Source organism: Schistocerca piceifrons, chromosome 4 (genome assembly GCF_021461385.2).
Source record: "Schistocerca piceifrons isolate TAMUIC-IGC-003096 chromosome 4, iqSchPice1.1, whole genome shotgun sequence".
Lineage (NCBI taxonomy): Eukaryota > Metazoa > Arthropoda > Insecta > Orthoptera > Acrididae > Schistocerca > Schistocerca piceifrons.
In genome coordinates, this window is record NC_060141.1 from 386,123,897 (window position 1) to 386,136,861 (window position 12,965).

General features: G+C 37.9%; 1 protein-coding gene across 2 annotated transcripts in view; it reads right to left on the reverse strand.

The window, feature by feature from the left end:
- LOC124795116 (serine/threonine-protein kinase PRP4 homolog) overlaps nucleotides 1-12,965 on the reverse strand; it is a 164,002-nt gene that overhangs the window by 76,686 nt on the left and 74,351 nt on the right. For both annotated transcript variants that reach the window (XR_007016646.1, XM_047258972.1), the window contains exon 8: nucleotides 6,290-6,371. Coding sequence is in view for 1 of the 2 variants with exons in the window: in XM_047258972.1 (XP_047114928.1) it covers nucleotides 6,290-6,371 (82 nt within the window). In the remaining variant the exon portion in view is untranslated. The remainder of the gene's footprint in view (nucleotides 1-6,289; nucleotides 6,372-12,965) is intronic.

Here is a 12,965-nt window from a genome sequence, read left to right on the forward strand (position 1 = left end):
CTGAACCAGAGACTTTGAAGGTTCTGTGACAAGCTAGGCTGCGACTTTGTCAACTGTAGGGCTCCTTTATATGGGACAGATATGCATTACACATCAGAGGCTGCTACTCACGTAGCTTACTGTTTGTGGGGTGCACATAAGGTGGTGGTGAAGCATTTGGAATACCAGAGTTTGAAGTGCTCATGAAAAGCAATGAAGCTCACATTATACCAGCTACAGAAAGCTGGTTTAAAACCTGAAACTGACAGCAATGAGATTTTTGCGGAAAATTTAAGTGTATATCAAAAAACAGATTAATGGGAAATAGAAGTGGTGTATTTGTGGCAGTAGCCAAGAAAATCAAATGTACTGAGGCAGAAACTGAAGCTGCATGTGAGCTTGTTTGGGCAAGATTCAGTATCAGGAATGAGCTTAAAATGATAATTTGATCTTCTATTACCCACCACAATCATTTTCTGAAGTAACAAAAACTTTAGAGAAAACCTCAGTTTGCTTGTACGTAAGTTCCCCAATCATACTGTAATCATTGGTGGAGACTTTAATCATCCAACCATCAACTGGGAAAATTACAGATTTGTTGTTGGTGGGGGGTGATAAGACATCCTGTGAAAGATTACTAAATGCCTTCTCTGAAAACTACCTAGAACAGATAGTTCATAACCCCCTAATGACAGTAGTATTTTGGTTCTAACAGCAACAAACAGACCTGACCTCTTGAGGACATCTACATCGAAACAAGTATCAGAGACCATGACACGTTTGTGGCAACATTTCAATGAGGAACTTAAAACTTTCAGCACAGGGCAGGAATATGTAGAGGAACTATGGGTCAAGTTTAAAAGAATAGTTGACCATGCACTGGATTGATACATAACCAGTAGAACACTTCATACTGGGAAGAACCCTCCATGGAACAGTCACTGTAAAGAAACTTCTGAAGTAGTAGACTCGACTGCATAATAAGTGTAAAACAAAGTGTAGGACTATAGACAGAGAGATGCTAACAAAACACATTTGGTTGTCAGGAGAGTAATTCATGAAACCTTCAATGATTACCATAGCGGTAAACTGTCAAAATGATCTATCACAAAACCCAAATAAATTTAGTGAATGAGACAGGATCTGAAATTGAGGGTAGCAAAGTAAAAGCTGAAATGCTTAACTCCATAAAAACAAATACAATTCTTCTAACTATAATCCATCACAGAACCCTTGAACAAAAAATTGTGCCAAATTCTCAGAAGAAAGCACAGGCCACACCTATCTCTATGGCTGTGTGCGCCGCCTTATAGGCGGGTGACCTTGAGCGGGACTTAGCCGTTTAGCGAGGCAGCCAGCGAGACGCGGCCCCTAGTATTACTAGGGCCGCGTCGGGCAAAAATCAAACCTTATCAGCGGAAGTGACGTAGCGATAAGACGCTAGTGAATGGAGCGCTCGGCGCGCTTCCTGTTTCTGCGTCAGTCGACTGCAGGCAGCAGCACGCAGCACACAGCCATGCCGTACCGCCGTAGGAGATACACTAGGAGGAGCAGAATGCCAGTTTATAAAACGGTGTTCAGTTTTGATGAGACACCAAGCCCTGTTTCTCAACAGGAGATACTTTCTGGTCCAATAATATTTGTTGGATGTAAAATTACGTTTTCTTGTACCACAAATGAAGTTGTTCCAGGTAATTCATGGATGACACTTGCTTTGGTGAGAGGAAGTGAAAAGCCTTTACAAGGATTGGAAGCTTACTATGACAGAGATATTATCTGTTATAAAACATTTTCTATTGGTGTTGTTGGAAACAGTAAAAATGATCCACAAAACTACAGTCCAATATCCTTGACACTGATTTGTTGTGGAATCTTAGAACATATTCTGAGCTCAAACATAGTGAGGTATCTTGAACAGAACGACCTCCTCCATGCAAACCATCATGGAGTCCAAATACTAAGATCATGTGAAACCATTACTGTTCATGTTGTATATTAATGATCTTGTGGACAATATTAATAGTAGCCTCATACATTTTGCAGATGATGCAGTTATCTAAAAAGAAGTACCATCTGAAAGAAGATACATAAATATTCAGTCAGATCTTGATAAGATTTTGAAGTGGTGCAAAGATTGGCAACTTGCTTTACGTGTTCAGAAATTTAAAACTGTGCTCTTCACAAAACAACAAAATGTAGTATCCTATGACTACAATACCAATACGTCACTGTTGGAACTGGCAAACTCAAACAAATACCTACAAATACCTGGATGTACACACTGTAGGGATATGAAATGGAATGTTCACATAAGCTCAGTCGTGGGTGAAGCAGGAGGTCGACTTTTGTTTATTGGTAGAATAATTGGGAAGAGCAGTCAGTCTACAAAGGAGATTGCTTACAAATCACTTGTCTAACCCATTCTAGAATACATCTCAAGTGTGTGGGAGCTGTACCAAATATGACTAACAGGGGATAATGAACATATACAGAGAAGGGCAGCACAAACTGTCAAAGGTTTGTTTGACCCATGGGAGAGAGTCACAGATATGCTCAAGAAACTCAACTGACAGACTCTTGCAGACAGACTATCCCAAGAAATTCTACTAAGAATGTTTCAAGAACTGGCTTTAATGATAACTCTAGTAATATACGACAATCCCCTACGTATCACACACAGAGGGATTGTTAGGACAAAATTTGAATAATTACGCACATAAACACGTGTTCAAACAATAATATTCTCAAGTTTCATACATCAGGGTGTATACATGGACAAGGAAAAAAAATTCCTGGTTGAAAATACACTTTCTCCCGGGTGAAAATACACTTTTTCCCTTTAAGTGACAGTATACTTTTCCTTGGCACTGTAAAACTTATCAATCCTTAGAATGTTAATGGTTTTCTACACAGACATAGAATTTGCCGGCACTTGAGAAAACGAAACCCGGAGGAGGAGGGAGGGGGGGGGGGGGGGGGGACACATCTTTTCGAAAGATCTTGGATGTGCAGCAACATGTACGCTGCATTTTTTCGTGTTAGGGAGCTATAAATTCGAATTCCACCAAACAATCCATGTTACTTTCCGAAGCAATGAAATCGAGATTGCGATGGGCTTTTGTAAGCCAGTCATGGGTCATGTCACGTGATCTCGCCAGCTGATGACAGCATAGGACACGTGATGTACTCAACCAATAGCAAGATCACTCTTAAGTAGCGCGTACACACAAAAAAGAAAAGGTAATGGTTTAGATTAATACACATGGTGTTGCTACAAGAAAAACAAAGCTTTCATAAGTAATATTGGTCTCTAAGATTAATAAGCTGCAAGAGAAGCTAAGCTTCCATTTATAATGCTGATCTTTTTGCATGTGTTACACTTTAAGATACATCACACAAATGTGCCAGCAAAATTTTTAATAACAACGTAAATGTCTTATCTTCTGGGCTCGAAATTCTTCTAGATGATCGTTTTTAATTGAGAGTCAAATTCTCTGTGATTTAAGAAATTCATCGTACGTTCTCGGACATAGTTCATCTTGTATAAAAGGATATTTACTTTAAAAGTAACAATTTTCAAGCTACCATTCACAATATTTTCCCGTGACCTGTTAGATATTGGTTCGTTTCAGCAGTTGCCAGAGAGCGCCAGATAACAGGCGTCACTGCGCCTACGCAGCTATGACGACGCAGGAAGCCCGCATCTTCGTACGTTGTTGTTGTTGTTGTTGTTGTTGTTGTGGTCTTCAGTCCTGAGACTGGTTTGATGCAGCTCTCCATGCTACTCTATCCTGTGCAAGCTTCATACGTGTAAAACGTTAAAAGATCTTGCATTATGTCATAAAAGAAACAAGACGTCAAAGAGCATCGGAATTTCGTGAACCATACTAAAATGCATAATTCGGCTTAAAGTGCACAGTTGTTATGTACAGTACTGTATTATCTCATGTTTGGTTCTTTATTATGGCATAATGCCATACAAGCTAGAAGATGGAAAACGTGCACTTGAAATGCAGCGAACAGTTGAAACTAGCCAACAGTGTGAAATTAAACACTTCGTTTCAAATAAATTGACTGCCCCTGCGCAAAAGATTAACAAAAGCCAAATCTGTTTAGCAAACCAACAAAAATAACTTCATTGTTCTGCAAGGTGATTAATGCTTGACTGTCAGAAAGGTGGAAATAAAACCTGAAACTAACAACATATTTTAGCCTTCTGTAATTATGCGAACGTATTTTAATTCATTTGGTAGCTCCCAGCCACAGAAATCTGTTTTGTTTTCATTTAATGTGAGAGCAATAAACGAAGAGGAAACAGCAAAATCACTAAACGTAAACACAGGTCAAGTGGAGACTACCCACCTCCCCACTACAACTCTGACTGCTCTGTGCATCAGCCCCAGATCTACGATATCTCCGAACCGGAGAAATTTAGTTAGTGGCGCTCAGCCACAATTGTAGCCAGAAGCGGGAGAAGGTGATACTCATACGCGACTCAACTGCGCATGCGCAAGAGCCCGCCTGCAACCGCTCAAATGAATCTAATGTAAACAGCTGTCACGTCGTGCTCAGCGGAGGCAATTTGTTGTTAGGAAGCACTGCATATTCTTCCTAAAGCCTTTGACACACTTTGGTTGGCAGACGCTTGTATGAGCACAGTGTTTTGTTGTTGCCTATGGCGCATTTGATTTGTGACTTAAGTTCCCCCCCCCTCTCGTTCACGTTTTGTTGCTGCAGTACTATTCTGCAGAAGCGGGATGCAGTAATATCCTTCGTTGGAGTACTGGTTCTTACCAGTCAAAATCACAAAAATTTAACTGGTAACTAAAACAATGAAAATTTCGCAGAATTCTAAAAAATTCCCGGGTTTGTCCGGTTTTCTCCCGGACGAAAAAATTCCCAGGTTTTTCCCGAATCTCCCGGGTCATATATACCCTGCACATGGATGGGATAACAGGAAACCTTATTATCTGGTACAATGGGACAACCCTCTGCCATGCAATTCCCAGTGGTTTGCAGAGTATAGACGTAGATGCAGACACAAGACAATCAGATAACACACACTAAGAATCTGTTGTCCCTACTGGCAAATGTATGTGTTCTTCAAGCAGTTTACGAAACATTCCACACATTTCTCAAGAGAAACATTTCAGTTACAGGACAAAAATTATTACAACAAACAATTAATATAATTAAAGACAAGAAAACTATACCACTATGATGCTAATTCTTACAATCCTTGGCCAGACACATCTTAACCAGTCACAAAATGTTCACAGACAGACGGCTACTAATTAGTACCAAATATGTTGACAAATAGAACTCTTAAAGCATGAGCTATTCCAAGGCCAGTCTTGAATTAATTCAATGACAGCTACAGTAAATTCTCCGTTACAAGTGGGTAGTTATATATATATAAACAATACTAAGTCCACGCCACAGCTGTCGAAGAGAATGGTAATGCAAGTGTGAGGCGTGCGTACTTGTGTGTGTGTGTGTTTGTGTGTGTGTGTGTGTGTGTGTGTGTGCGTATTTTTCTTTTCTGAAGATAACTTTTGGCCAAAAGCTCAGAGAGTAACAGTCTTTTTATTGTGCCTGTCTGCAAGTCAACACTTCATCTTTATAGTGTGTGGTAATCTATCCTTTACAGAATATTTATGATTTATGTTTAATATCTATTTAACAATGAAGTCATTAGAAATGAAGCATAAATTCAGGCTGAAGATGGATGAAGAAAGAATTATAATCAGAGCAGATTTCATTGGAAATTGTATGGTGTTTGCATTACTAGATTCAGGGAGATTACAGAAAGCCTAAATCTGAATGATCAGATGGGGATTTAGCCCTGGCCCTCCTGAATTTAATTTCAGTGTCTTAACCACTATGTTCTTCTTTCAATGAAAAACTTACAGCTCTGAAACTGACCTCTGGTACATTTCTGATACAACTCCAGAATTATTTTAGAAACACCATGCACAACTTCTTAGGCTTAGACAGCACTAATCATATTTATTACTTGTACCACAATAATAATAATAATAATAATAATAACAACAGGTACCACATCGTGTAAGCAAGAGAGTGCTCTCAAAAAAATTTTCTCATCTTAACTAAAGCACTGAAAACAGACTAAAAACCACATTCAGGCTGACCAGAACACCAGCCCTCATAATTAATCGGTGAGGCGCATTCTAACTGGGGCAAGTATACCTTGCCACGTCCTATAATCAGGTACTTTAATATGCTTGGCTACCTGGCTGGGTCTGCTGACATTTAATATAAGGTAATCTCCGAATAAGATTTTACTCACTCTTAGTAGTTCCTCCCGCTGTTTCCTTCTCTTTTCAATAATTTGTTCTTCATCTTCATCTTCTTCAATGTCAAAATCACAACTGTAAATAGCAAGAAAATGTGTTAGGACCACAAAAATTCAGAATTTCCTTTGTAAATACTAAGTACATATTCATATACATCTGTTGCAAGTAGAAGTACACATACATCATGCTAGTTAGTATACAGAATGCCATCATGGCTGTTACTTATACTTTTTCCTTACACATACATGCCTGACCCAATACATTGGGAGGGATGGGCTTGGAACAATAAGCTAAAGAAAGGGAATGTAGAATTAATGGCAGAGGTTGGAGAGCCCTAAGTGGAAGACATAGTGTAAGAGATGGAAATGGAAGTGTTAAGAGATAACTGGAAATGGGAGAGGCACAAGGAAAATGGAGAAAGAAAGGACAGACCGTACAGGGAGAGACAAAGGGAGAGGTGGGAAAGAGAAGGGGAGACAGGAATGGAATGTTGGAAAGGGAAAGAGACAGCAAGACAGGAGGGAGAGAGGGAGAGAAGATGGAAACATGTGATGGCAGACATATACTCAAGAAGATTATTTTTAGTCATCAGTCTTCCGAGTGGTTCAATGACGTCCGCCATGAATTACTATCTTGTGCTAACCTCTTCAACACAGAGTAGCACTTACACTGAACATTCTCAATATAATTCTCAATTATTTGATGGATACATTTCAATCTATGTCTTTCCCTACAATTTTTAACCTTCACAGCTCATTTTAGTACCATGTAAGTTACTCCCTGGTGTCTTAACACAAGTTCTAACATTATGATCCTTTTCAGTGTTTTCCATAGTTCATTTCTTTGCCAATTCTGCAGCAAACCTCCTCATTTCTTATCAGTCCATCTTATTTTCAATGTCCTTTTATAGTATCAAATTTCAAACACTTTAATTTTCTTCCTCCTTGAGCTACTATTCAATCCTGTGCTGCAAACAAATATTCTCAGAAATTTCTTCCTCATAATGAGACTGACGTTTGATATTAGCAGACTTCTCTGTGACAAGAATGCACTCTTTGTCTGTCCCAATCTGCTTTTAATGTTGCCCTTGCTTCTTACAGCATGTGTTATTTGATTTCCAAAGAAACAGAATTCCTTTACTTCGTGGTCCACAATTTTTACCTTAAGTTTATAGCTATTTCATTTCTGCTACTCCTCATTACTGCTATCTTTCTTCCATTTACTTTTAAACTATGTTCTGTATTCAAACTGTTAATTCCATTCAACACACCCTGTTATACTACTTCATTTTATTGAAGACAGCAGTGCCATCAGCAAATCTTATCATTAAAATCCTTTCAAAATGAATTTTAAAGAAACTCTTGAACTTTTTTAAAATGTCTGCCATTGCTTCTTTGATGTGTAGATTGAATAGTAGGGGCAAAAGATTACAAACTTGTCTTCCACCTTTTTTTACCCTGATCCCTTCATTCTTGGTCCTCATTTTTGTACAATCTCAGTTCTTGAACATGTTATATATTATCCGTCTTTCCCTTTAGCTTACTCCTGTTTTCCTCAGAATTTCCAACATCTTGCACCATTTCAGATGTTTGCTTTTTCCAGGTTGAAAATGTGTGTCAATTTTTCTGAAGTCTTCGCAACGTCGGACTTGCCTCCCTGTGGCCTTAATTTTCTGAATGTGAAATTGATCATCTAGCACATCAATTTTCTTTTTCATTCTTCTGCATATTATTCTTGTTAGCAATTTGGGTGCATGAGCCATTAAGCTCACTCTGCAATAATTCTCACACTTATCTGTCCTTGTTATATTCGGTATTGTGTGGATGGCATTTTTCTGAAAATCCAACTCTGTCTCCAGACTCTCAAATTCTACGCACCAAATTAAATAGTCACTTGGCTGCCACTTTCCCAATGACTTCAGAAATTCCAAGGGTATGTTACCTATCCCTTTGATCTTATTTGATCGCAAGTCTTACAAAGCTCCAGTCAACTCTAATTCTAATACTGAATCCTGTATGTCTTCCATACGAATCCCAATTCTTCCATCAATCACATCATCAGACAAGACCTCCCCCACATAGAGGCCTTCAATGTACTCTTTCCACCTACCCACCCTCTTCTCTGTGTTTAATGCGGAAATTCCTACTGCACTCTTAATGCTGATAACCTCGTTTATTTCACCGATTACTCTTATGACTTTTCTACATGCTGAATTGGTCCTTCCAAACAATCACTCCTTTTACAGTACCTTCACATTTTTCCAGCAGCTATTTCACCTTGGCTTCCCTGCACTTCCTATTTATTTCATTTCTAAGTGACTTATATTTTGACACGCTGAATTTTCATAAACATTTTAGAACTTCTTTTATTCGTCAATCAACTGAACTACTGCAAACAATGGAAATTCCACACAGAAATACCAATGATGTAGGACCAGATAGATTGCTACTTACCATAAAGAAGACACATTACTCTCCAGAGAGGCACAATTAAAAGACAGTCACATAAAGCTTTCAGCCACAGCTTTGTGTAAGTGTCTTAATTGTGCCTGTCTGCAACCTAATATGTCTTCTTTATGGCAAGTAACAATCTAATTGAGCTATTTCTTCTGTTGCCCATGGTTTCTTCAGTTATCTTCCTACTTCGTATGTTTGTATGTCCAGCTTTTGTCACTGTCCTTTTTAGAGACATCCACTCCTCTTCAACTGAAATGCCTGCTTTGGTACTCATTATCGCACTATTTATAACCTCAGAGAACATAACCCTTATCTTAGCACTCTTTAGTATCCCAGTTCTTTGTAAATTGATTCTTCTGAACTCATCTCCTAAAATTTCAGGCTACACTCTATCATTGGGGTCAGAAGTCTATTTCAATACCTAAGTACGAATTAAAATCCTTATCCGATTTCAGAATCTCAGTCTGATGAAGATGTAATCCAGCTGCAAACTTCCCATATCACCAGGTCTTCTGCAAGTGTACCTCCTCCTCTTGTGATTTATGGAAAATGTATTACTGGCTGAAATGTATTGCAGGACCATATTAGTCTTTTTCTTCTCTCATTTCTACCACCAAGCAAATATTCTCCTGTAACCCTTTCTTGTATTCCTTCCCTCATGATTGTTAGATTATCTTCTCCATTTACGTACTGAATATCTGTTCGGTGTCTTTATGTACTTTCTCTAACTCTTCATCTTGATTTTGTGATGTCAGCATGTACACCCAAACTATTGGTTTGCTGTTGAGTCTGATAAGAATAACCCTAGCACTGAACTGTTCACAGTAATTATCTGCCTTACTTTCCCATCCATAACGAATCCTACTACCATTATACCATTTTCTGTAACTGTTGACATTACCCTATATGTATCTGACCAGAAGTCCCAATCTTCTTTCCACTTCATTTCAACCACGATATCTAGCCTGAGCCTTCGTATTTCCCTTTTCATATTTTCTATTTTCCCTATCCCATGCCTAAAATTTCATACTCTGACTTGAAATATTGTTAGCCTTTCATGAATTATTCGTATGGACAGGAAAATTTCATGGAAATGATAGCGTGACAAATATTGCAGTTTTTAGTGAAATAACCAATTTTTTATGAGATGTTGTGGAATTTGCTGCATAAAAATGTTATAAATCTAAAGACAGCATTTACTATTACAACTGACAGTCACTGAATGTCAGAATTGTATTTTGGATTCCGATCTCCTCAGGCCGTGGTTCAGGTATAACCTTAAACTGACAGCTCATTCCTGCATCACAAACTTTGATGCAATGAGGAAAACACCACTGAAATTATTAAAAACACACAGAATTTGGCAAAAAAAAAAAAAAAAAAAAAAAAAAAAAAAAAAAATCAAATTTAACAAAAAATAAAACTATGTGGCAAAAAATCACTAGATTTGACAAAATAATTAAATTTGACGAAAAATGCAAAATTTGGCCACAAACCCACTAAACTTGGTAAACACGAACTTAATTTGGCAAAAAAGACACTAAATTTGGCAAGAAACTGCTAAATAAAGCAGAAAATGACACCAAATATTTGAAAAACACCACCACCTTTGGCAAAAAAAATCATCGAATTTGGCAAAAACTTACACTGTTTTTGGCAAAGATGAGACGGACTGAGACAGAAAATGATACCATATGCGGAAAAAAAGGACACCAAATTTGACAAATAAATAATAACGAAACTGTCAAAAGTGTCAACTAATTTGCAAAATATAACACCAAATTTGACAAATAAATAATAACGAAACTGTCAAAAGTGTCAACTAATTTGCAAAATATAACACCAAATCTGGCAAAGAATAACACCGAATGTGGAAAGAATAACATTGAATGTCCCATAAAATAAAATGATTTTCTTTTGTCCCTAGTTATTCAATCTTTTTCTCATGGTTATCTCCCTCTTGGCAGTATCCTCCCGGAGATCAGAGTACTGGATTAATACCAAATCTTTTCTCAATAGAAAAATCATTCTGACACATTTCTGATTTTAGGCCACATGACCTGTAGCTACACATTGTGTCTTTAATGCAGTGGTTTCCATTATCTTCTGCATCCTCATATGCTTGATCACTGCTGATTTTCCTGCCCTTTAGGAACAGTTTCCCAATCTAAGGATGCCCTGAAACACTTCACTCCTCTGCTCTCGATATGACTGTAGACAGAATGTAGGTGACTCCTTATACCAGGAGTCTATGGCAGCCATTGCTGTTGACTTTTATTCAAAATTTAAGCAGTGGCTGGTTCAAATCTGGGACCCAGGACATTTAGGTTACTAGCGAATGACATTACACTATTAGGAAGACACAGTCAGCTAAATAGCTGTCTTGGCATTTTAGAAGTTGCGAGTCAATTAAGAGTACACTTCTGATAATTTTACGAGATGTGAGTATAGACTGGACAGACAGAAGACAAAAAGTGACTGTGAAGGAGATGAGGAGGTGGAGGAGATGAGCTTTGGAAAGAGTGTGGTCACTGTCACCAGAGCTATTCAACATAAATGGGGAAGAACTGATAGGTAAGGACATAGATGATGCAAGAGGCATTTTAATTGGGGGATAAAGGATAAGGACTAAGAACTCAGCAGATTATAAAGTAGTGGTGGCTGAATCAGAAAATGAGCTACAAAAGATGCTGAAGCAGGGGCAAAGAGTAAGGAATGAACATAAATATAGAACAGTCAAAGGTGATAAGAGTAAGGAAGGAAGCTCTACTTAACATATATCTAGATGGACAATAAGATAGAACATGTAAAATCATTTCTGTATCTGAGAAGTTTAATGACATAGAAAACGTAAAGAATAAATAATGAAGAGGACGTCTATTGGAAAGAGAAAATTTGAAAAGGTGAAGTAGTTATTAACATCTACAAGAATTCCAGTGGAGCCTAGGAAAAGATTTCCCGAATGTTATGCCTGGAGTATAGTGTTATACAGCAGTGAATCAGGTACAGATAAAAAGAGAAAATAAAGATATTTAGAAAGCTCTGAAATGTACCTATGGAGAAGAATGCTTAAGGAGTGGACTGGCGGACTCGAGAATGAAGTAGTATTGAAGAAAATTATCAGAAAAAAAAAAGGATTCTGAAAGGAATCAGGAAAGGGAAAAAATGTTGGCTGGGACAGATACTATATAGGACTTGTCTACAACAAAGAATTATAGAAGGAAAAGTGGAAGGAATGAGAAGAAGAGGCAGGAAGAGAACTGGAATGATAGGTGACAACAGAAGAGGAAAAATATACAAACAGATGAAGAAAGATGCTCAGAACAGGACACGATGGAGAGCCTTCACAGTTGAAACATGTCATAAGATTTCCCAGTTAAAAATACACCTTTTCCTCACTGATAACACACTATACTGCAGATGAAAGTATGCCCGCCCCCTCCCCATGCAACTTTTTTTAATTTCCAAAGTTGAGAATCCCATTGAAAGGATGAAGATTTGCAATGATAGACGAGATAAAAAGACAATTTTCTGATGGAACTTCACGCATCCCAGCAAGGGGAGAACCAAGACTGCTTCCAGAAGTGGTGTGTCAATTGTGGAAGAGAGCATTTCAAAAGATAGACCATGCATAATACGTAAAAGGTAAGCCTAGAAAAAATTTGTGGACAAGGTTCCAGAATTTTTTGAACAGATCTCATATATAAGTATAAAAACGAATTCCACCAAATAAAGCTTGGCAGCTTCCAAAGCACTGAAACCGTGATTGTGATGTGCTTTTGTCAGTCAATCACAGCTCACATCACGTGATCTCGCCAGCCAATGACAATAGATATTCAGAGCATAGTACCCATGATGTAGTCAGCCAATACTGACATGATTGTAAAGTAGTGCGAACACACAAATAGCAAAAGTTAATGGTCTAAATTAATATACATACAGTATAGCTACGAGAGAAGCTAAGCAGTCACACATACTATTGGTATTTTTTAGCATATGTTGCCATTTAAGATACATCAAACACAAATGTGCCAGTAAAGTTTTAAATTATGGCATAAATGTCTGGTCTTCTGGGCCCAAAATTCTTCTACATGGCTGTCCTCAAAAGTTTGTATGAGAGTCAAAACACTTCACGATTTAAGAAATTTACCACACATTCTCAAACATAACAAAATACATCTAGCATAAAAGTAACGCTTCTCAAACCACAAAT